The 22,833-nt window shown below is 47.3% G+C and overlaps 1 protein-coding gene across 10 annotated transcripts in view; it reads right to left on the bottom strand.

Moving 5' to 3' along the window:
- LOC119445665 (A-kinase anchor protein 1, mitochondrial-like) overlaps positions 1–22,833 on the bottom strand; it is a 92,541-nt gene that overhangs the window by 14,944 nt on the left and 54,764 nt on the right. For 6 of the 10 annotated variants that reach the window (XM_037709946.2, XM_049663494.1, XM_037709942.2 and 3 more), the window contains 3 exons: positions 14,192–15,306; positions 2,557–2,806; positions 1,471–1,613 (listed from right to left, as the gene is read on the bottom strand). In XM_037709946.2, the coding sequence (XP_037565874.1) occupies positions 1,471–1,613; positions 2,557–2,806; positions 14,192–15,256 (1,458 nt within the window). In that variant the 5' untranslated portion in view covers positions 15,257–15,306. The remainder of the gene's footprint in view (positions 1–1,470; positions 1,614–2,556; positions 2,807–14,191; positions 15,307–22,833) is intronic. The other 4 variants (XM_049663495.1, XM_037709944.2, XM_049663496.1 and 1 more) reach the window with 1 other exon arrangement.

Below are 22,833 nucleotides of genomic sequence, written 5' to 3'. Positions count from 1 at the left end.
CACACAAATACAGACTTCCACACTGCAAACTAGAATGTTTCAGCAGAGAACTGCAGAGGGATAGTAGTAAACTCTCAGTTGTACGAACGTCAGTTTAACAAATATTTCAGAATAACGAACTTTTAGAAAATCGCCGGCAGTTTTCCTATGCATTATATGCAAACATCTTTCAGTTATATGAATTTGTAAATAGCGAATATTTTTGTTGAACAAACTTGATCAGTGGACCCGAGCACATTTTTAAAATCAGGTCAACAAACTTTTGTGCTCTGAACCATCAGATCCTTGAATTGTTTCCAGTGTTTGTCCTGAAGAAAAAGAGTGAGACGAGGAAGATGCAATGGCAGAAGCAGATTCAAATCCTGTAACTCATGCCTGTAGGACGCCTTGGAAGGTTGCGAGACTTCTCAGCAACAAGCTGTGCCAGAGGCAATGCACAAGAACATACACTCTCTGGACAGCTTTGTTACTTCTTGCGCTTTAAGAGCACCAATGCAAATGAAAATTAGAATTTTTTTTTTTTTCAAATTGAGATAGGCAGCAATGTAACTGTTACGCTCTATAAACCACAACTCCATAAATTGCATTTCACACGTTTGACTCGATGTCTGCTGTGCCCAATGTTGTTCCATATTCTAGTGAATATTCAGTTAAATGAACTATATTTCCTTGGGTGCCTTGAAGTTCACTGAAGTGAAAGTTCACTATATTTATTTTTGCAGAAATTGTAACATAACATGATGACCTGTGAAATTCATGATAGCAGGATGATGGAGTTAAACATCATTATAACGAAATCAGATTTGACCCTATGCATTATTAAATATATACTACATTTATATATGCTGCGTGATGTATGTGTAAAGAAACATTTCGAGATTTACTTTGTCGTATTTGTATTCATTATGCCAAGCCCCAACTTCACTAAGACGAGATTTTATTCACAAGGCAAAATTACAAAACATGCGCACACAGACTATGCGTCTCCTGTAAATTAAATTGCGAGGCTTAACGTCCTGAAGCAACACGACGGCTACGATGGATACCATGTTCATGTTGGGGGGCTCCAGGTTTAATTTAGACCTTCTGGATTTTCTTAATGTACCCCTAGAACACAGTACACAAGTGCTTTCGCATTCCACCTCAATCGGGATGTGGCCACAGTAGTAGGGAATTGAATCCACAAACTTCTGCTCAGCAGCGGTATGCCACAGCCACAGAGTGACAGCAGCAGGTGTATGTACGTGGCTCCAGCGCCTGCGTGGCTGCCACTGTCTATCGTACCAAGCAACAATGCAACAATGCTGCTTTCTCTGCAACACACAGTGCATTGCTCTAGCGCTCTAGACATCCTAGACATATAAGGACATCCTGAAGCACGTACGAGCACACTGCACCTCAAAAATGAAGCGCATGCAAATAGCAATAGCTTACAACAAAGCAGCGCAAGATACGAGAGAAAAAAAATACCTGTAAAGTCTCTGGCAGCGTGATTGTGCCTGGGTAGTGCATGGGCTCTGCATTCACCTGGACCAGCGTCAAGTTCGGATATGCATGCAGGGGGAATTTTTTCCTGATGAGCTCCAGCGCTGTGCGAATCTCCTCTGTTGTGCCTGCACGGTGAATCCCTCAATAAAATCTCCCGCTTCTGCAGCCACATGCCGAAACATTACGGGCAACCACAACTGCACACTGTGTTACTAGAGAAAAAACAAGGCACAATTACAGTTATGTAGACTCCAGTTTACGTACACTGAAGCACAGTTGAACCTTGGCACTGCAATGAAATAGGCTATATAAAAATATAATGAATGCGACAACCGAACGATGCCCCTTTTGAAATCCTCACAGACACAGGCATTTACTAGCTTTACTTCAAGTGAATGTAGCCAGCCATTTTGTGCCAGATATCTATGTAGCACACAGCTATACTTTGACTTTTAAAGGTCTTGCGTATTGCATCATCTGGCAGTGTCAAATGTTCTCCCCTTAGAAACTTCGTGAAGAACGCCTTTCATGCGGTATGAAGTCAAACAGATCCGGTGGGTCGCTACATGCACAGTTAGCTACATGCTTAACTGAAAATGCTAATCTTCAGTACATATTTTGACCCACTGCCTACAGGTGGACCTTAGCAGAGCAGATGTCTTGTTGCTCTCACTGAACAATGAGCTAGCACAATGTACATCGTCACAAAACTGCGCGCACTTTCACTGGGCCTCTTAAACTGTACATTGAAAAAGTGTTATAGAACAGCGTGTATGTGTGCATGCTATGTGCCGATGTGAGGCCGAAGGCACGAAATGTGAGAAAACTGGAGCAATAATTTAGTGCACCTGAAAATAATTTTGACAACACAGTCCTGGCGTAGCACTTTTTATGGATCACGGTCCTTACAAACGCCACGAATCGTTCGTGGTACATAATAGCCCAAGCGTGAATGTACGACAGACAAGCTTAAATGACCAAATGCACGCACACAGATGGAAAGGTACAATGTGTGTGCACACTACACACTTTCCCAACACCTGCAAGCTAGCAAGTGTGAGCACGCACCTTGAATGGAGCAAATCTTGAGCTTGGAGGAGAAAGGATGTTGCTGCACATATATGCGGGTGTTGGAGCGAGACTTGATAGCTGTCACGTTACGCCCACCCTGGCCAATAAATCGGCCGCACAGTTCCCTCGGCAGCTCAAACTCGTACGTGCGTGGCAGCTCCTCCTCAGGAGAGAGGTTCCCAGCACCACCAGCTGCTTCACTGCCACCATGGATATCACTGCCACCCTTGCCACTGTCACTGGAGCCCTGTACAGAAACAATGAAAGAAAAACTAAGCAGAGCTCCGGTAAAGGCTGCATTACACACATTATGTAGCCCCATCTTCTTTTTTGACTGAACACACTTCTTTTTCAACAAAGCGACTGCAAGCAAATTAATAAAATTTAGGAATTTTAACTGGCAAAAATTCCTCCGCAAAAGCACTGTCCTAAGATCCAGCTGCAATCGCAACACAAAATCCATGCTATGTGGATGGCTATGTAAAGTAGTGCAAAAGTTTAAGAGGATGGTAACTAAAAGTGTGCGCAGATGTGCGGGGGTGCCTGCTCACTGCATGGCAACATCTGTCACAACTGGCCTGGCGAGACCTTAGTTGAATGCAGTATGCAGATTGCACCTGCTCGTGCCCGCACAACTTCCTTACTGCCCATGTTTTTCTCTGTTTGGTATTATGATGCATCACGGGACCAGAAAGACATTTTTCAAGCATAGAAAGAAAATCGTCAGGAAAAGAAGTCGTAATATCTTTGAGTAGTGGCATAGCCAGAAATCTATTTCGGAAAAGTGGGTGGGAAAACGGTGCTGCTGTAGCTCATCTGCCAAGAGCATCGCACGCACAATGCAAGAACGTGGGTTCGTTTCCCACCTGCGGCCAGTCGTTTTTTCCATCCACTTTGATTTCCATTTATCATTTCTTTAATTTAATTAAGAGCAGCAGATTGCTGTCCTTGTTGGTTGGCTTCTTATGATACAACTAATAAAAATCGGGCCCCTCAGTTTCATTTCTTGTTTATATATATATATATATATATATATATATATATATATATAAATCGAAACAACACCTTGCTTCACTTCTCATAAAAGTTTGTCATTGCTAGGCTGTGCAGCCACTTCGCGTCAAATTATTCTATCATCCTAGTGATATTTAAACAAAATGGTGATATAAAAAAAAGAAGACCTACATTTTGTCTACAACTTGACGTAATTATATAACGTATGTTGGTGATTTAGTTGGTACATGACCAGGAAAAACTAACAGTGAATTGCTAGAAACTTCTAAGAGATCAAAATGTATTTTCTTCCAGTTGGCACTACTAATAAGATTCCCATGATGAAACCACAAGCAGTTTCACATCAATCTCTTTTACTGTTAGCACATTCAAATTTGCATGCTATGCGCGATGGAAAATAGATTTCTCAGAAGCAACTGTAACATCTCAGTCCACCGCTGGCATTCTCGACAGACTGCAGCCATCCTTACTGATGACATGCCAGCTGTTTGCAAGAACATTTTATGCTGCATCGTTCGTGTTACTTGTGAAGAATCCAAGTTCACCTGTCAAACACCAAACTACTGAGCACTTGCGACTTGTGTTGATGGCTTACAATACGTTTACGACGAACAATGCTCTTCTGGCCTGATACATGGCATAATGAATTCTTAATGCAAACAGTTTCAGCAGATCTGCAAGGACCAGAGCAGACAAACAACTCCAGACAGCGGAAACTAGCCAGGCTTTGTTATTTCAGAGCACCTTACTCAAAAGACCGTCATGTTTGAGCTGCTCTTCTCTAATGTTGACAAAATAGTCTTTTTTTAAATTTCTTTTAATATTCAGAAGTGGTCCAATGTCGGCAGTTCTCAAGCAAGCACTTAATGCCGTTCAAAAAAAGAAAAAAATGAAAGAAAATAAAAACAATGAACCGCAGTAAGTTAGCATGCAAGAGGAAAAAACCTACCGTAGAACCTTGGAAGAAACGGAAGAAACTGTTGGACATACCGAAGTACGTATAGAATTTTTTGCCAATATAAAAGAATATCTGCTTATAATGAATATAAGATGTAACGAAGGCATTCCAGATGAATCTGCATGGCATCCAACCCCCTCCCCTCATTACGGAAAGAAATTTACAGCGCCCACCTGTCACAGGCGGACGCTGTCAATTTCTGCAGCACCTGTACATGCACAGGTGAAACATTAAGTAGTTACAACACTCCATTTAATATTTCTGAAGCAAGGCCTGCAGAAGCTAAGCAAGTAGTGCAGTCAGACTCCACACATCTCATGTTGAAAAGTTTGTGATCTGACACACTAGCTACATGTATATTACAACCATAACTTGTGGAGTGAATGTCGCATGATATACACATTCTCTGCATACATTTGTGCACATGTGTGTATATTTGTGTTGGTCACCCAGCATGGTAGCTCAATGGCTATGGTGTTGTGCCGCTGAGCTCAAGGGTGTGGGTTCAATCCCAGCTGCTGGCAGCCTAATTCCGATGGGTGCCGAATAAAAAAACACTGGTGTACCGCGCATACCGTGCACATTAAAAAAATACACATGGTCAAAACCATTCTGGTGTACCCATTCAGAATTTCATCAGTTTACTTAGACCGTATGGCCGCACAAACATCCCACTTCACCCATTCCGTGGTTAAGACAGTCAGATCTACGATGCCTTCTATGTGACAATTTCTTTATATATTATGACAATAACACATGAAATTAACATTATGCTGAACTGCAGAACACATCCATATTTGCATACGTGATGCACTACTTTCTTACTGAAAATGAGGGCAGCGAAAGGGCCTCTGAAGCATCGATAAAGACAAAACAGAAGTCTGAGTACAACAAATCTACACAAATGCTGCTCGTTAAAAAGGTGGCCTCTGCCTATTTATATCATGTGTGCTATATGTTCCCAAAGTATTGTGTCGTCTACAACGGCCTCGAATAAGGCAATGAATTTCAAGGTGCCTACAGAAAAACTAGAGAAATAATAAACGAGTAGAAACTGCTAAAGTATTCTTTCATATTTTTACCTTCGTTGAATCTCCAGGTAAGAGGTTGACTATTCGTATCAGAATAAAAAATGAAGGTCAAACTTCCATTTTTTTTAAATGTCATGCCGAAACCACAGTGTCGGTATGTCGGTTAACGCCGCAGATTTCAAAGTATTTTCTTGTATTTGGGCCATTGCGGGTCAGTAAAACTTAATGAAACTCGCCATGTTCAGTCTTAGGCTCTTGGGTCATTATTAAAATCAACATCTGTGGCTCTGCCAGGCCTAACAAAAGATGCTACCATTGTTGCAAAAGCGCTTCAATTTCTATATACCAGATGGTGCCACAGCATTTGGCATTGGCTATTTGTTCGCAATAAAAAATGCTACACTAAATGTCTCATTGAGAACAGTGGTATAGTGTGATCATAACCACTTTGAATGCATCCATGTAAACAGCCGAAATACTACATTCAAACTGTGTAGTGTCCTACCACATCTTATGCTTATTTTTTTTAGGGAGTTGACTTGTTTTAGCCTCACTTTGAAACATGAATGATCTGCTTTCCTTAGTGCAGAAGGAGCAGTTTCACATCTCCATGCACAAGATCCATGCTTGCCTCATTTCAATTGGAACATGACTTAGATGTGGCTGTGGAAATCAAAGTTACGGTTTCCATGGCAAAATTAGTGTGGCGACGCAATGCGAGGGAGGGAGTGGGAGAGATGTCTCAATGCAGTTCTGCTGCTAAAAATGGCGAGGCACTGTTTTCCACTACCCCTGCAGCACTGCCGATGAATAAGAATGCAGCAGGTGTTACCCACAAAACTGTGTTGATGCCCAAGCAGCCCATTTGTTGCCCATTAAATGCCCATTTGTTGAAATCGGAGCTGAAAATGCATACACAACGCCATCACCATTACAGGTTTGCAAAATCTGCAAAGCCATTGTAATCCCACTGCGATACAATGTGTCTAATAGCCGAGCAGCTCAGGTAAATGCCCATGCGTACAAGTTTTGCAAGCGCACGTGCTATGCACTTAAAGAATGGAAAGGGCAATGTTCAACAAGCATGGCAAAAATGAGGTTCTATATATTCTTCCAGCTATGTTTAGTAAAAAGAATGTAGGATTTATTATGTAATAAAATCCATGTCATCTCTCTCCTGCTGGTACAGACTTCAACAATGCCACTGATCTTGATTTCTGTACTCTTACCAAACACACTGTACCTTCAGTGCAATATAAAGGGGCCCTGAACCACATTTTATCGAAGTCGAGAAATACATTTGAAGCTAAATTAGACTTCTTCAGAAATACTTTGCCACAAAAAGTTCAATGCATTCAGCAGAAGTGGACTTATTTGCAATCAAACACGCGCTTCGCAATGCTTCGACTCGTTCAATTTCTTGCACTACAAATGCTACGGCGAAGCAGGGTGTGCAACGCTCCGCCTACTGAACGTAACTGTGGCGTGCAATTCAAATTTGATTTAGGATGTTAACGTGGACGCCACTACTTCCGATTTTGGCTGCCCACGGTGCGCCAAACGTAAGCCAAACGTGGTTGTCCTCAGCGAGCTGCAGTGCGCTTAGCCAGTGGACTCGTCGCGGCACCCCGAAGCGGCCGCGGTATCTGCGCTACGTAGCATGTCGCAGCTACATGCAAATGCAGCGTTTACTTTGAGCACGACAGGGCTAGAGTGTGCGCTCGCGCTCATATGCTCCTCTCTGACTATGCTACATGGTGCGGACCGACTTTGCCTTGCACCAGCTTGACCGACGGATAGTAGCCACATTCAACTTTCACATTTTGAAGCACTAGCAATAGCTCATTATAAAGCAAAGTCTGCCAAGGCATCCAACTAGGAGCAGCCAGGAGTGAACGCCCGCTGGCAAGAGTGCGTGTGGTCGCACCTTGAGTTTCGCATGGTTCGAGGCTAGTTGAGTGTTCAAACCTGGTCAAAATTAGTGAGAGCCAACGGCTACAACACCGATAAGCAGGGTGGTCAAAGTTTAATTCCTACTTGGGTGGCCACAGCCGAGCGTGAGCAGACGATAGTAGCCTTTTCTGGAAGTACGTAATTATTAAAGAAATTCGAAATTCGATTTTCGCGTATGTCAGCCTGTTCATTAAACTGCGTCAATAAATATGCACAGTAATAGCAGGAAGAAGCGCACTGATCCAAACACCCTTCTTGATTGATGTCAGCTACTGGCGCCAATAGCAGCCGGGTATAGGAATCTGCTATATCACGAAATAAAGTGTCCAGAAAAATGCGAGGAGCAGGCATCTGTTGAAAAGAGGGTGTTTGAGAAAAAGGCGACTTTGCTCTATGCTTGCGAGATCCACGCGCCACACACACGAATGCAAAATTTGGCTCAGATATTCACAGCAGCGTATGCTATCTTCGTACTGTTTTTTCACCAAGCATCAGGGCTCCTTAAGGTGGAAGGGCTATAAAACATGAGCATGGTGACCATGCCACATGTAGAATTTTGCTTGTGCACCATGATAGTGGCAAAAGTTGCATGAAAATGTGCAAACCAGTGGGCAAGAGCAGCTGTCTAACCTGAAAAGTTTATTAAAAGCTACTGCTAAAAGAGACTAGAAAAGGTTGACAAAACCAGCAGCAGTGATTTTTAACATATATGTGAACGAAATCAAGGAAAGAAAAACAGTGCAAATGATTATTTGCAGAGGTTCCACTGAATATACTTAAAAGAGATATCGAAAAGGTTATGTTAAAAAGTCAGACAAGCTATCTTGAGCTGACTTACTTAACAAGGCATAACAGTCAATTAGCAAGCTGATATTGCAATGACTTACTCCTTACACACATTTTAAAATGTAATATCAACCATTACCAAGGCACACAAAAAGCCTCCCCCCAAGCAAGTGCAGAACCTAAAAAGGCTCAGTAATCATTTAGTGTGAAAGTTATGCACTTTACAACTGGGTGCCCAGCAACACGCTTGTCAAGCTGACAGCCACTGACATTACCAGCTGTTCCTGACCATCACCTTGACAGCCTTGCAGGAAAGAGCGAAACGAGTTGCAAAAGACTTTCCAGGCTGATGGAAAACACCAAAACAAACAAAAGTAGGGAATGCAGCACTGACAAGTATGAAATGTAAGGAACAGCTGAAATTTTCTTGTGTCCCATACTGACAGACCAATATAACGCGTCTCCAGTCATACCACTAGTTTTTGTACAGGTGCACGAAGGATCGGGTATTTCAAAACAAAAGCCTAAGCGCCGTGACACGAAGAGAGTGGGCAGAATGTGCTCACCAAGAGGATGCAACGGAACGAGGCCAGAGACGATGAAAGCAAGTCCACTACCTCACACGACTCCTCCATCTCCTTCAGAATCATGTCCTCAATGGCCGACAGTCGCCGGTCGCTCATTGCAAATCCGAGGCACCGGTCTGGGCAGACCACCTCGACGCAGCTGCTGCCCATCGCAACAATGCTGTCCATCCGTAACACCCAGCTTTGTTGTCAACTAAACAAAAGGGAACAATGGCCTCCGATAGCCCAGTGCAGAGCGAAAGAAATCCAATGGCTCGGCACGCTTCGACGTTAATCGGCCAAACTTGGGACTGTGCGAGGAAATCCAGAGGCCGCTGGCAGATGACAGGGGACTGCTTGTGATCCGAGCAGCTGTGTGCTGCCTACGTGGCGAGCAAGCAGGAAGAAGGCTTTCAGCCGAGCCCCCGTGCTTGGAATACCTCCCCCCTCTTAGCAAGCAAAAGAAAGGGCGAGGAGGAGAGGGGAAAGGGAACACGAGAAGGAGCTTTGCGAGTGTGAGCAGCTGTCTCCACAAAACAGCTGTTCCCACAGGCCACACACAAAATGGCAGGGCGCCGTGCTGTGCGACGAGGGAAGGACGATGACGCGCCTCAGGCTTAGTGCAACTTTTGAGAAGACGTTTTTTACTGCTGATCAAGCATGCACACATCCACAATGAAACGAGGACAGGTGCGAGTCGCTGAAGGCCTAGAGGGGTGGCCACCAGCGCAGCTGTCCCGGATAGCAAAACTAGGAAATTATGCGCCCCACTGTATCAACTTTATGAATTTCAAATATGAGGCATGGATGTTTATAGATCAAATATGTCATGTTTGTCCACCAGTTTCTACATTCACAGAAATTTTCACTGAATGTATGTCTACACATCTCCTGGTAATTTTTCCATGTTTTCTGTCACTGCATGAATGCCGTATCTTAACCTGCGTAACTGAGTACATAGTAGAGGAAAAATTGAAATGGTTTAGCCAACATTACTATTCGTCTAATTTCTAAAGAAATTTTGGAATTCCAAAGTGGAATTATTCCTAGATCATGTTCAATATGAATCTATGGTGCAAGTAACAACCAAGACTCATGCTTATTTCGTCGTTATTACTATTATTTTTGCCCACTCCGGTTAACCTCCCTAGCTCTCAGCCCATCTGTTCTTCCCTCTGGCACATGTGTATAGAGAAGATCATTATCACATGTTGATTCATTTTCCACCACGAGTGTCCTGGAAAATTATTTAAGCCTTCCTTGTGATGATCGATACTGATGCCACCTGATGCAAGTCAGCTATTACAAGAGAAACAGCGGAAGACCGCACTTAAATGTTTTAATTGCTGTGGGAACTTGGGCTGAGGCCTTACTAAACCTACCTTTCATTGTGCCCCACATTGATACTTTTGAAGCCAAAACCCAGCCATGGGCTCAATAAGTATGTGAAACCCAAGCCTAAAAAAAGGGGGCCCAAAGTATGACACTCTACCAGCAGAAGCTATTAGGCACCGGTTTCCAAAACAACAGCCTAACAACACGGAAGCCCCACATGTTACAATCTCAACAACCAAATGTTCAACTACTGTGCCAGGTAAGAGGGACACATTGCTAAATGCTGTTATATGAACTTTACAAGTCAGGGGGATGTATGTAGGCCTATCTGTTTCGCCCTCTCCAACGAGGAATGGAGATGTTCAGAAAGCGAAGAGATGGAAAAGCAAAAATACTTCTAGTGGTTACACAAAGGCAGCTGCTGCACTCAGAGTGCATGCACGCTCTGCAGAGACCTGGCCAGCTCTAGGCTGGCGACAATGACAACGTTGCAAAATTCATGGGATGCAAAGAACTCAAATTCTATGTTAAATAGACACAAGCGCAGACTACCTTTTCATTACTAAATGCACTAGATTCCACCTCACAGCAAGCAAGCAAGTACAATTACTGCAGTATACAGCAACAAAAACACGTGCCAGACTACTAACACACAATTTTTTTTAATATAGTCAATAGAACAGCTGCGGAATTTTCACTAAATTTGTTGCTGCTAGAGTAAGCCTTTTTGATCGCCCCATTTGAAAGACTAATATCATCTTCTTGGAAAATTACAAATGCCTTGTAACACTATAGAAGTGACAACTATGATGACATGCATGTCGAAAGTACTGCCCGGCTGTACACAGTTACAAAGAAAGTGCAACCTTCAGCAGAATTAACTGTGTTTAACGGTAGAAGATCTTTCAACTAATGCATCTTTGGATTTTCAGAGTACATTTTTTGAAAATGCCGACACTTAGCAGATTTGCTCATAAAAATGTATTCAATGTCCAACTTTGCTTAAGTAGTTACGAAGCTTAAACTGGAGCAATGCTATGCAAACTTTATTTTTTTTTTACTCATTCTGCAGTGGGAATGCTTTCGCTACAGTGCAAGCTTTCTAATACCACCACACAGCTCTTAATTTCATGCACTGCCACCACAGCTGGCGTAAGCAACGGCCCAAGAATCTTATTAAGTTGAATATCGCATATTTTCTCCACTAGGATTATGCACGAACTAGTGAAAGGAATGCACACTGTGACAAGCTGCAGTCAATTGTGCAAAGAGAACAGGAAAATAAAAGATCCCCACCAAATGAAGTTAAGCTTTAAAGGGACACCAATGGAAAATATGAAGCAGAGTTAGATTTATAAATCAGAAATCTAGAAGCCTATTATTTTCTGTGTGTCAATATGTGTCTCTGTTGCATAGAAAATACAGATTAAAGATGAGCTGACCATGTAACAAGTTTGTCTCACAATACATGGACTACTGAGGTAACATTTGTGCAAGCCACTAGTGCACTGCTGCTTACTCAAGCTCTCACAATCCACAACAAAAGCACTAAATCCACCAGCTCTGTACCATCAGAACTTGTGCAAATTAAAGGAGTACTGACACAAAATTCTTTGGACTCGGTCTCTTGTGCTTAACCAGAAGCTATTGATCCAGTAACCATACTAAAGATACTCGTCTGCTCCAGCGCACTATGATTGTTTATTTATATGTTTGTATCTCGCGACCAGTTACGGATTAGATTTCGAAAAGTACTTCGTACCCTGTGACACACACTAGCGCACCGTCTACCATGTAATCTGTGGTCCTGTTTCGTCTGCTAGTTTGGTACTAGCTTGGTGGGAAACGTGTGCATTCCTATACCATCGTAATGCTACGTTGGGCAGAAGTCCACTACGCAGTATGATCCTGACAGAGTTTTAGCCATTGTCTCAGCGTGTCGAAAAACTGTACTGTTTTCGGTTTGCTGGCTAACCGCAGAGGTGTACGGCAAGAGCAATGCTAGCAGTGACATCTGGTGATGCAGTATCTAACTAGAGAGCACAGAAAACTTTTACTGCAACTTACATATTCTACCTAACTGCTGGTGTAAAGTGTTGATAGCAACATAATCGTTTATGTACCCTACATTTATATAACTCCTCTAGACATTAATACTGATGCGAGAAAAAAAAATGATTCGAATGCATTGTAGTTAGACAAATCATCAGGAGGTGTCACCACAAGCTTACTGCAAGCTGTGGCACCGGTAAGCGGGTAAAAAGTTTGCACGTACGCTTCATGTGCGGTCAGTGCAAGACACCCAGCGCAAACAGTGCTGAATAATCTTCCAAACGGTGAGACAAGCTAATGACGTTGCACATGAAGGAAATCAATTACCGAAGCTTGTGGCGTAAGTCTTCACAAATAGGACCTATGCTGATGACTGCATCCATGGGTGCTACGCTTTCAGATTCGTCGCAGGCACAAATTTCAAAATTAAGTTAAAATGCGCTCTAAGCTCTATTTGCTATTCACTTTACAGATGATACCTATGAACCCGCAGCAATGTAATCTTAAGTGTTACTTTGAGTTAAAAATGTTTGCGTAGGTACACCTTTAACGGTGAAGACTTAAAATCTGCCAAATTTTTTATTTGGTACTGTGTTTCAGAACTGTTGCATTTACACCATGTAGTCAGTGAACATCTGTGACTACTCACAATAGCAGCAACTGACAATGCTCAGTATTTTTTTTTTTGCAAGACATAATACCTCACATGCCTCACATGGTACATGTAAATGCTGCTATATTGCATTGAAGAAAAAAGGAAAAGTGAGACGGCTTCCAGCATGTGCTTAGTGCCACTCCCTGAAGAAACAATCGCTAGAAACAGGTTCTAGCTAGTTTCGGAATGTGATGTACTAAGAAATGCGATACACTATTGTAGCACTCATGTAATCGAGGCTACACCTTTAGTGGAACACTATCGGTGGTTTACATGGGTCTCGGTTGCAGCTATTAAAGAAATGTGCAAACCAACACAGCATCCAGAGCTACATAAAAGGCTTTGATAACACAGACGGAACTAACAGAAAAACTTGCTTAAGCAATAGAATGAATGCGCTCAAGAGCAAGTGCACTTTATCTTGCCTCCTTTAAATGAAGATCCTTCGCAGAGAAGCTGTGATGAACGACCCTAGGTGTGCCTAGCAATTTCTTGTGCACTGGTGCTATCGTTTCAGGCAGCAAATTGAACTTTTGCAGGGCAACAGAAAAGTCGCACCGAGGGAGAAGAGTTTCCTGGACAGGGCATTTGTCCGTGTGTCAATTATGAATCTGCGAGGTTAGAAATACTAGTGATAGTAAAGCAATAAATATGAAATTTAATATACAAGTCAGATGCACATAGGCCTTTAGCTCACATAAAGCCTAAATGTCATAACATATGTGTCTGTCAGAAATGCCGCAGACAATGCAGATTTATTATCTGTGCCCGTTTCGCTTCTATGGAAATGTATAGTTCACAAGATAACATTATTGCAGTTACCTACCCAGCTATCAGATAATAAAAAGAATCTGAAGTTGATCAACACACAATAAGAGTGAAAAAGGGTTGGTCCGTTTTATACTTCAATTTCAAAGATGAGGCTTTGAGACTGCAACGTATAGCAAAGCAAACATAATGAAATCAGCAACTAAAAATGCTATTATATTTGAACGAAAAGTCAGAGCCTGTCAACAAATTAAGTGATAAGTGATCATGAACACAAACACTTGCCCATAGTCACGTATTTCGCGGGCCTTTTGTAGTTTAACTAATCAGAACACATGTGGATGATGGTTCAGTGAAATTCTAAACATCTGTACACTTACTACTGGACCACGCTCAGGGTGGTACGCCGGCCCACTGTGAACCAGGCATGTACCATACCCTCACAACTGCGATTGCACCACACCGGTCATTGGAAAGAAAAAAGGAAAACGCTTCCACGCGAGCAGGCACTCACCTCACTGTGTGCGTCGGAGAAGGATAGAGCTTGTGCTTGGCTCTTGTCTTCGGATATAGACTCCTCGTTGTGCACGGCGTCGGCGCTGGGCGAGGCCGCGTCGTCGTCCTGCTGCGTCGCAGGCTCAGCAGGCAGCGCGGACGCCGCGGTCGTCGTTGCAACTGCGCTCACGATCACGTCGGCCGCCACCTCCCTCTGCGTCGTCGAGTTCGCGGCGGCGTCTGCGGCAGCGGGCTGCTCGGCCAGCGACAGCGCGGCCACGTCCTGTGCGAGCGACGAGTTGGGCTCCGAGCCGCTCTCGCGGCGCGCCGGCGACACTGTCGAGCTCGGCGGCGACGGCGACGACTGTCCGAGCAGCGAGTCCACCGACCCGCTAGGACTAGCCCCACACAACGCGTCCCGACCAACCACCGTCGACCCGTCGTCCTCCGGCCTCTGGACCTCCGTCTGCTGCTCGGGGATCTCCACGGTCAGCACTGCACACGGAGGCGAACTCGGCTGCCGCTCGCGCACTGCCGCCGTCACCGGTGCCGTCGACGCGGCGGAGACAACCACATCGGCGCTGTCCTGCTGCTGCCGCGCTGGTTGGGATGCCGCGGCATTGCATCCGGACACCTTGCTGCCGCTGTTCGAGCACGGCGGTTTCGTCGTCGAGGCACCGCCAGTCTTTGTCGTGGTCGCGGCCATCGCGGGAGAACAACGGGGGCCCTTGAGCTTCGCGTCACCCACTTTGCTGCCGTCCCGGAGTCGCATGTCGGGGGGCGACTCGGCGACGGGCGGGGGACTCGGGGGGTCCGGCGCGGGCGGCGCGGACCTCAGCAGCACCTGGTCGCTCCTGCTGCTGATCGCAGGCGGACTGTGGCGACCGGAAACGTCCTGCTCCTCGTCGTCGTCCTCCCCCTGGTCGTCGCTACCGAGGAGGCACGCTGTGGTTTCAGAGAGGGAGCGGCACTCAGAGTTAGAAGACCGGTAGCGGCGCCTCTTGAGCAGGAAGAAGGAGAGCAGAAGAGCGAGAGCCGCGGCTGCCGGAAGCGTGACAGCCGCCCTCGGCCCCAGACCGGCCATGGACTGGCCTCGCGGGCCCGCTCCAAAGGTCGTCTGCCAGTGGCCGCGGCCTGGGAGCGAAACCAGGGAGGGCGGCACAGGTCAGCAACGCTGCCACCACAGGACGGCCATGCAGAAAGGAGCGCGCAACGGCCACCGGAAAGGAGCGGGCAAGAAGGCTTAAGCTCCCGCACCTTCGAAACCTTCAGCCGGCAGGAAATTAAACGAAGCAGCCGAAGAATGCCCGTTGCGGGAGGAAACAAAGAGAGCAAAGCGGGCCAGGCGCCGAGAAGAGAAGCCAGAACGACAAAGCGTGTCGCCCAAGGGCAAATTAACTGCACCGAAATCGACGGCTGGCGTGCAATGTACGCAGTACGGTTAGAATGCCAAGCGGAAAAGTCACGCAATCACACTATTTTACAGGCACACATACTACATATTAGTACGCATTCCCCTGAGGGTCAGACTGGAAAAATTTCTTCTTAACGGTCATGGCGAATTCAACTGGTCAATTCGGCGGAGCAAGCTCCATTTCTTTCCAAGTTACACGAAAAGGAAGTCATGTGCGTTAGCTGACAAAGCGCAATACAGAGCAGTCTAATACGGATTTATCAGCAAAAACCGTCCAAGCTAGCTTACCAGTGGTGCCAAAAACTGCTTCAAATTGACCACTGGAATTCGCCGCCGGTTTGCACGGTCAACGTTACCAGTACGGAAAAAGCATACGGTAAATCTGCGTACACACGGTCAATAAAAAGCCTTTTTTTTATTTTTAACCGAAAGCCGCAATAAAGATGAGATGCACCGCAGTGGAGAGCTCCGCATTAACTCTGACCACCTGGCCGTTCATCCAAAACGTAAGTGTGGTCACTATGTTGCGCAAAACGGTCGCAGCGCAACCGCTACCACTGCATTGGCGCAACACCGCACGATCAGTTTAGCAGTCGCTCGCTGTTGTCTACGTGGCTCGTAAAGTAACTTCGAGCCAGGCCAAGAACCCAGTCTCGGAATCGCGACAATGCGACTAGAGTAGTTTCGATCGCTTTTCAGGTGTCGCTGGTTAGCGACATCCTGACAGGGTCTCGTTTACTCAAACGGCGAGTACAGAAATAACGGAGTCTTAAGAGTCGGACAGAGGTGGTATGGCGCCTCAATTAGACAAATGAACGATCAGAGGATTCTCTAGAACGCACTCCTGGCGGCCCAAACAGCTGCCAGTGCATGAGGTAACCAGCAGAACCGACAGAAGGCAAAATATTACGGAAACGTAGCCGCGCATGTCCAAAACCGGCCGGTTTCGTACAAGCTGTTAGCGCTAGGTGTCGCCAGCGCAGTCCGGAGCACGCAACTCGCGCTTTCTAGATAAACGTCTTGACCTCTGTTCGTCTATCCTGCAGTGCCGCGCCATCGTAAGTTACAGCGAAATCATTCTAATTTATTTAAGTGTCACGGGGACACGATTTACATACAAACAATCTTGCAAACAATCGATGTATTTTTTCTTTTATTATTTTGCCAGTAGAGCCTTGACGTATAATGTAAAGCGTCTCAGAAATGCGTTCTAGTTTATTTAAATGTCACGTAGACACGATTTGCATACAAAAGCTCTTACAAACAATCGGTGCGTGTTTTTTTTCTTTTATTAGTTCTTCATTAGAACATTGACGTAATGTACAGCGTTTCAGGAATGCGTACGGATTACCTTTCCATCGATTGCTCGGGAGCTTTAATTTGAATGCACAAAAGAGCACCCCCAAAGTAAGAAAGAAAGAAAAACAAAAACAAATAAAGCCACTTCAAAGTACGTCCAGGCACGAGTCCATCAGCGATTCTCAACACGAGTGGGGAACATGCTTGCCACAGCGCAACCCAGACGCACAAGGACGACGTGTGACGCTGTTACAGTTATCCCAACAACCCACATCACCACCGTCGCTGTCACGCGGGCAGCTACTGCAGTTACAGCCAACGGCGAGAGCGCAACTAAGGTGCACGCCTTGCGACGACACTCGGGAGCCGCTCCATAAAAGTAATTGCCGCACACAAGCAGCGGACAGCCAGCGACGAAATGGCGGCCGGCAGGACTACGACGATAAACGCCATGCTCGCGCCCGGAACTGCGCAACGTTACGCCAGCGATCCTTTCTGGAGCTGCAGGCAATCGTGTTTCGCGGCACGGCGGGATTTCGCTTAGGGGCGCAATTTCCTGGGTTTTCCCGCCCACTCGCCAGCAGAGCAAACTCGGCGAATAAAAATAAAATAATAATAAAAAAAGAAACAGCGGCGCAAGCTGCTTGCGAGCTCACTTTGCGCGGGAGGTCACGCTGCTTCGCGCGAGATCAGTTTCAGCTGCGCGTCGAAGCTACGAGAAAGCGATGCCCAGCGAGGTTAAAAGCTCAACTGCAACATAATCGTAGCTTTTCTTTTCATTAACTATGCATTTATTTCTCGCAAACCTGAACAGAACTGCAGTGAGATCAGGCTAAACTTAACCATATTCGACGAACCCTTGCAAACGATGAACACCTGAACTTACCGCGTGTGCCATAGAAAGGGACACAAACATTACATAAATGTGTTAAGAAAAGCAACAAAAAGTACGTCAACTTCGCAGCTGCACACCGAATGTTTGCAAGTACGAACAGTAGGTAGGAAAGCGGTTAAACCAAGCGTGCAGTTCAGGTGCACCAGTCGTGAGATCACTTCCAACAAGCAGCGTCGTCAGCAGAGGTTACAATCAAAACAAGTAAAACAAAAAAAGTTTGCACGCGGCATTTGTATACTTTTTCCCGATATCGGAAACATTAGCCGAGATAAGCCGTATACTTTTCTCCTGAATCCGAGCGGCGTGTTTTGCAGTGGCTCTTTAGCAACGTCCCCTTCGTGTGGCCGTATCCAGGAGGTCTTAAAAGGGATCTCCTCGGGCTACAGCGCTTTGACTGGCAGCAGCGCGGTGATTAAAGAAAAAAACCCAGACGGCCGACGCAAGCAGGAGGCACGCAGCAAAACATGAAGACGCCCGACTCTCTTCACCGCACGGAATCGCAGACGCGAGGCCCGAAAAACACTACGACGACGCGATAGCAATGGGGAGGGATGGCCTGTCGAGAGGCCAGAAGGACCAGAAAGACACTCTCGAGGAGTTGGGGAGCTGGCAGCGGGAAGAAGGTCGCCGAGACTCCATGACGTCAGCGATCTTTAGAGTTAGACCGACCGCCGCCCGGCCCGATAAAGAGACTACAACCACAGGCCGCCGATACGGGGCCAGTGAACAGAGAGCTCACGCGCCGCTTCGCTTGCGCTTCGTTCCCGTCACAACACTGGCGTGGGCGGTTTCTCTGCGCGGGCAGGGCAAGACATCCAGCGGCGTAGCTCGGGGGAGTCACAGGCGGTCAAAACGTCGCAAAGACTCACTTTTACATACACAAAATCCCCCTACGCTACCTAGGCTGGTTTGTCCTATAATAAGTGGCGCCGTCGCCGTGTAGTATAATTGGGTTGTGGAAAACAATGCCACGTGGATGCGCTACAAAAAGTATACCGCGCGGCAATACGCCGTTCTTCCGCACTCAGCGCGACCAGCGAAGAGTGACCGTCGTAAGCAGTTCGCATAGCAACAAGAAGCACACCCAGAAACAACAGAAAATGGGGCCCGATGCCTCGAACACGCGTTTTTGTTTGTTCACTCGACAGAACCGGGCCACGTGGTCCTGTTCCTCGAACCATTTGCCACGTGGCGCGCACGCAGCGCGAGAAACAGTGACTCTGGGCGGCATACATCGTCCACGCGGGACGTCGACACCACGTACGAGAAAACACACTCGACGACCGTTGCTGCGAGGCATACAGAGAAAGCCTAGAAGAAGTCGCAACACTTGACAAGCGAAGCACGGCGTTCGGTAGCAGAGAAATGGACGGCGGCCAATCCAGCCACGTGGCTAAACAGGAAACAACAAAAAACGAAAACCTCGAGTATAGCACGTGCCCATGGCAAGCGCTATCCGCGTAGTCGGCCAAAGCAGCCCGGAAAATCTTTCCGCGATCAACACACTTCGGGAACTTTATTTGTATTTTTTTTTTTTTTCAAAACATGCAGTCCATCCCGAGATTTTCACCTCCCGTGTCAACATCAGGACGAGAAAAAACTCGCTGCGGTATGCTTGGAAGCGACGCGACACGGAAAGCATTTCCGAGCGACGAGCAACGTAAATCAACTTACGTCACCGTCAAACAAGGAAGCCAGCCGGAGTACGGGACAAGCCGTCGGTCACCGTCGGCGGCCCCGAAGAGCCGACTGTTCCCCGAGAACGAGACCCGTCAAATGACTACTGCAGCAGACAGGCAATACAAGCGGCAGAAAATAAAAAACGCAAACGCCAACACAACACTCACCAACGAGAGAGCGGGGGCAAAAAGAGAGAAGTGGACACGTCAGACGGGTATCGAACAGCCAGCGAGACCACCATCAGCAGGGGGGAAATGGAGATTAATCCTACCTCCCAGATACTTGCCTCGCTTAACTCGGCCGACAAATCCGCGGATCAGGGATTTTTCAACCGAGAAGCCAGCGGGTTCGCGTACCGAGAGGGAAGCCACCCAAGGCCCTGCGCTTGCGTGCCCTCATTTCGGCTTCGCACAATGTTAAACTCCCTGTTAATCCAAGACGACTCATTACGCATCGTACTGCGCGTGCAAGGCAACGAGGCGAACGTGTCAAAAGAACGGAGAGAGAAAGCTAGGAATTATTTTACAGAACGGCAGGGAAAAGAACGCGTAAAAACGGAGAACCGCGCGGTTGCTAACTAAACGCTTCTTGCCGATTTCGAGCCGCTTCGTCAACGGCCCACCTTGAAAGGCGCTCTGGAGGAACCTACGATTCTATATTTCGGGAAATAGGCGCTTAACGAGGCGGACACGAGGAAGGGGGTACAAGTACGGCCATACTTGGTGTTGTGCCGCAAATCTTTGAGCGAGCATACTTGCTCGCTTCACCCGTCTTGCCTACACGCAAGACGGGTGAAGAGCCCAGCACTAATGACTCGAAAGTGCCTTGCTCAACGTGAAACGGGCAAGGGTTGCCATCCGTTAAGAATTCTCCCGTGACGAGAAGCAATGCGACGCGGGTGACGTCAGCACACGCCGCGCTTCGTCTCCCCCATACGATGGGTCGGCGAGGGCACTTTTAAGGCAGAGCCTGTCCATTGTTAGAAGAGAGTCACCACCAGCCGCCACGTCGGTCTGGTGCGCTCTTGTATGCTATTTTCTACATACTGTTGTGCCATAGCACCTGCCATCATCGCCACCCGTCCCTCTGGGTCCTGCCGACTAGTCGCCAACGGGAGGCGGCGACACAATACGGCGCGGGGACCTCGGCAACTGCCCCGTCTGTGTCCTGCCGACGTGCAAGCAGCCCCGGCCATCATCGCCACCCGTCCCTCGGGGTCCTGTCGACGAGTCGCCAGGGGGACGCGACGACACAATGCGACGCGAGTGACGTCAGCAACCGTCCCCTCTTCCTCCTGTCGACGAGGAGCCGCCGCCAAGGGGATTTAAGGAGGAACCGGCCCATTGTTAAGAAGAGAGTCGCCACCAGCCGCCCAGTCGGTCTGATGCGCTCTTACAGCTACATGTACGCTATTGCCCACTATCTGTAAATATTGTATAAAGCTTTTCGTTTCTTCTTCGTCTGCTGAAAGAGTCCGTCTATCGTCCTCCACCCCGAAGTCGCAATAGTGGATGGCAGCTATGGGATTGGCGAACCAGTATCTGAACAGCGGATGGCAAGCTGCGAGATACGAGGAGCGAAGACGCCTGCTACACCGCTCGATGGCAGCTACCAGATCGACCGGCGTCAACCACTTTGGCTGGGTGAGTGCCCGATGTTTGCTTTTCTTGTCGCCAGACCTCTCTAGCACAGGCAGATGTTAGTAGAGTTTTGTTGTTTTGGTAGGCTAGCATTACGAATTTACCTTCCTTGAATAGTCGATTCTAGTTTAAGGTAAGGGTAAATTTTGTGGGCAAGCAACACGAGGAACGAGATCGCGATGGAGGAATTCCAAGTTCAGGACCTCATTCAAATTTGCGAGGAGTTGGGCATTTCCGCCGGCTCCGAAAAAGCAAGGAAAGCGATTCTCGACGTGATGCGAGCGGAGGACGTGACGATCGAGGAAGCCGACGAGGCTTGGGAGATGATTCTTGAGCGAAAGCTGGAGGCAAAGGAACGCGAGAGACGTGAGAGGCGCCAGCTAGAGGGAAAGGAGCACGAGAGTCCTGAGGAAACGGCAAGGCGAGAGCGCCGTCGAGAAATTCAAATATGGGCATGGCGCACAGCGCGATACCATCTCCACAATTTCAAGGCTGGCGAAAGTATTGTTACTTTTCTTGCGGACTTTGAAAAGGTTTGCGAGAAAGAAGGTGTCAACCGGGACCTCTGGTCCGAGCGGTTGATCTTGTTGCTCCCTCGTAGACTCTCGTGTGTTCTGGAACACCTGCTTGATGCAGAGAATCGGCACTATGATGAGGGAAAGATGGCTCTGTTGAGGCATTTTGACGCTTTAAGTCAGGCCGACTGCGAAGGCCAGGTTGATAGCGACAATGACGAGCTTGTCGAGGACAGACCGCTCATTGAGATGGCTGCTAAGTCGGGATGTGTAGGAGATGATGTGGTGCCATTGGCGCACACGCTATGTGACGGGCACGAACACGATGTTGTTTCGCCGTCTAGAGAGGCCGCTTTGAGAAAAGTGGCCGACAGTGGCTCTTTTGATCTAAATAGTAGCCACAAGGCGAAGCCTGTCGATAAGGGACCGCAGGGCGAACCGGCTAGCTCAGATGGCGTCAGATGCAGTCATGTCTTATCAGAGGCACATACATCTAACGACGACCACGAGCCTAGCTTGGTTTTGCCGCCCGGAGCCATGTCGTTGCGACAAGAAGGCAGGGCACCTGCGAGTACGAGTGCCGAGACCGCGAGCTTTGCGAGCCGCGCCGAGGGCAAACGACGAAGGCGCAAGCCGAGAAAGTCGGACTCGGGCGGCGATACGAGCCAGGTCAAATGCTCCAACTGCCAAGCCGTTAGGAAAAAGCGGAGCATGGTGAACCCGAAGCTTAGGCGGCTGCTGCGTTCTGTAATAGGCGTGACACGCGTCGGTAAAGGCAGGATTTCGCAGAAATTCAGACGCCGCAAATCCCGTCGGTTCTCAGCGATATCAATGAATTGTAAGCAGAACAACGTAGCGAAGCGTCGGGTATGCTCGAAAGTCTGCTTCAATGGCCGCTCCCTTCCTGGGGGAAGGAAAGGCGACGCCCTAGCGGACAAAGGGACCGCGCGCTCGCGGGTCCGTGGATGCGCCCCTCCCCGAGTGTTTAGAGGCAGCAGTTTGAAAGTCACGGCTACCGGCAAATCAGCCTTGTTCTGGTGTCGCGAGTGGACAACGCGTACGCTCAAGAATGGGCGACCCGCTCGAGCGCGTCTGAAAGGGTGTGCTTGCGAGCACCAAGTGATTGTGAACATGGTACTTTGAAAGCCGATTTTATTATTTGTCCTTTTAGTAATCATTTTGTTTGGTGTGTTTCTTTGCGTTAAAGTTGAGTCGCGT

This window comes from Dermacentor silvarum, chromosome 3 (assembly GCF_013339745.2).
Source record: "Dermacentor silvarum isolate Dsil-2018 chromosome 3, BIME_Dsil_1.4, whole genome shotgun sequence".
Taxonomy (NCBI): domain Eukaryota; kingdom Metazoa; phylum Arthropoda; class Arachnida; order Ixodida; family Ixodidae; genus Dermacentor; species Dermacentor silvarum.
Note: the sequence above shows the minus strand (reverse complement) of the source record. Positions and strands in the feature narration are given on the sequence as shown.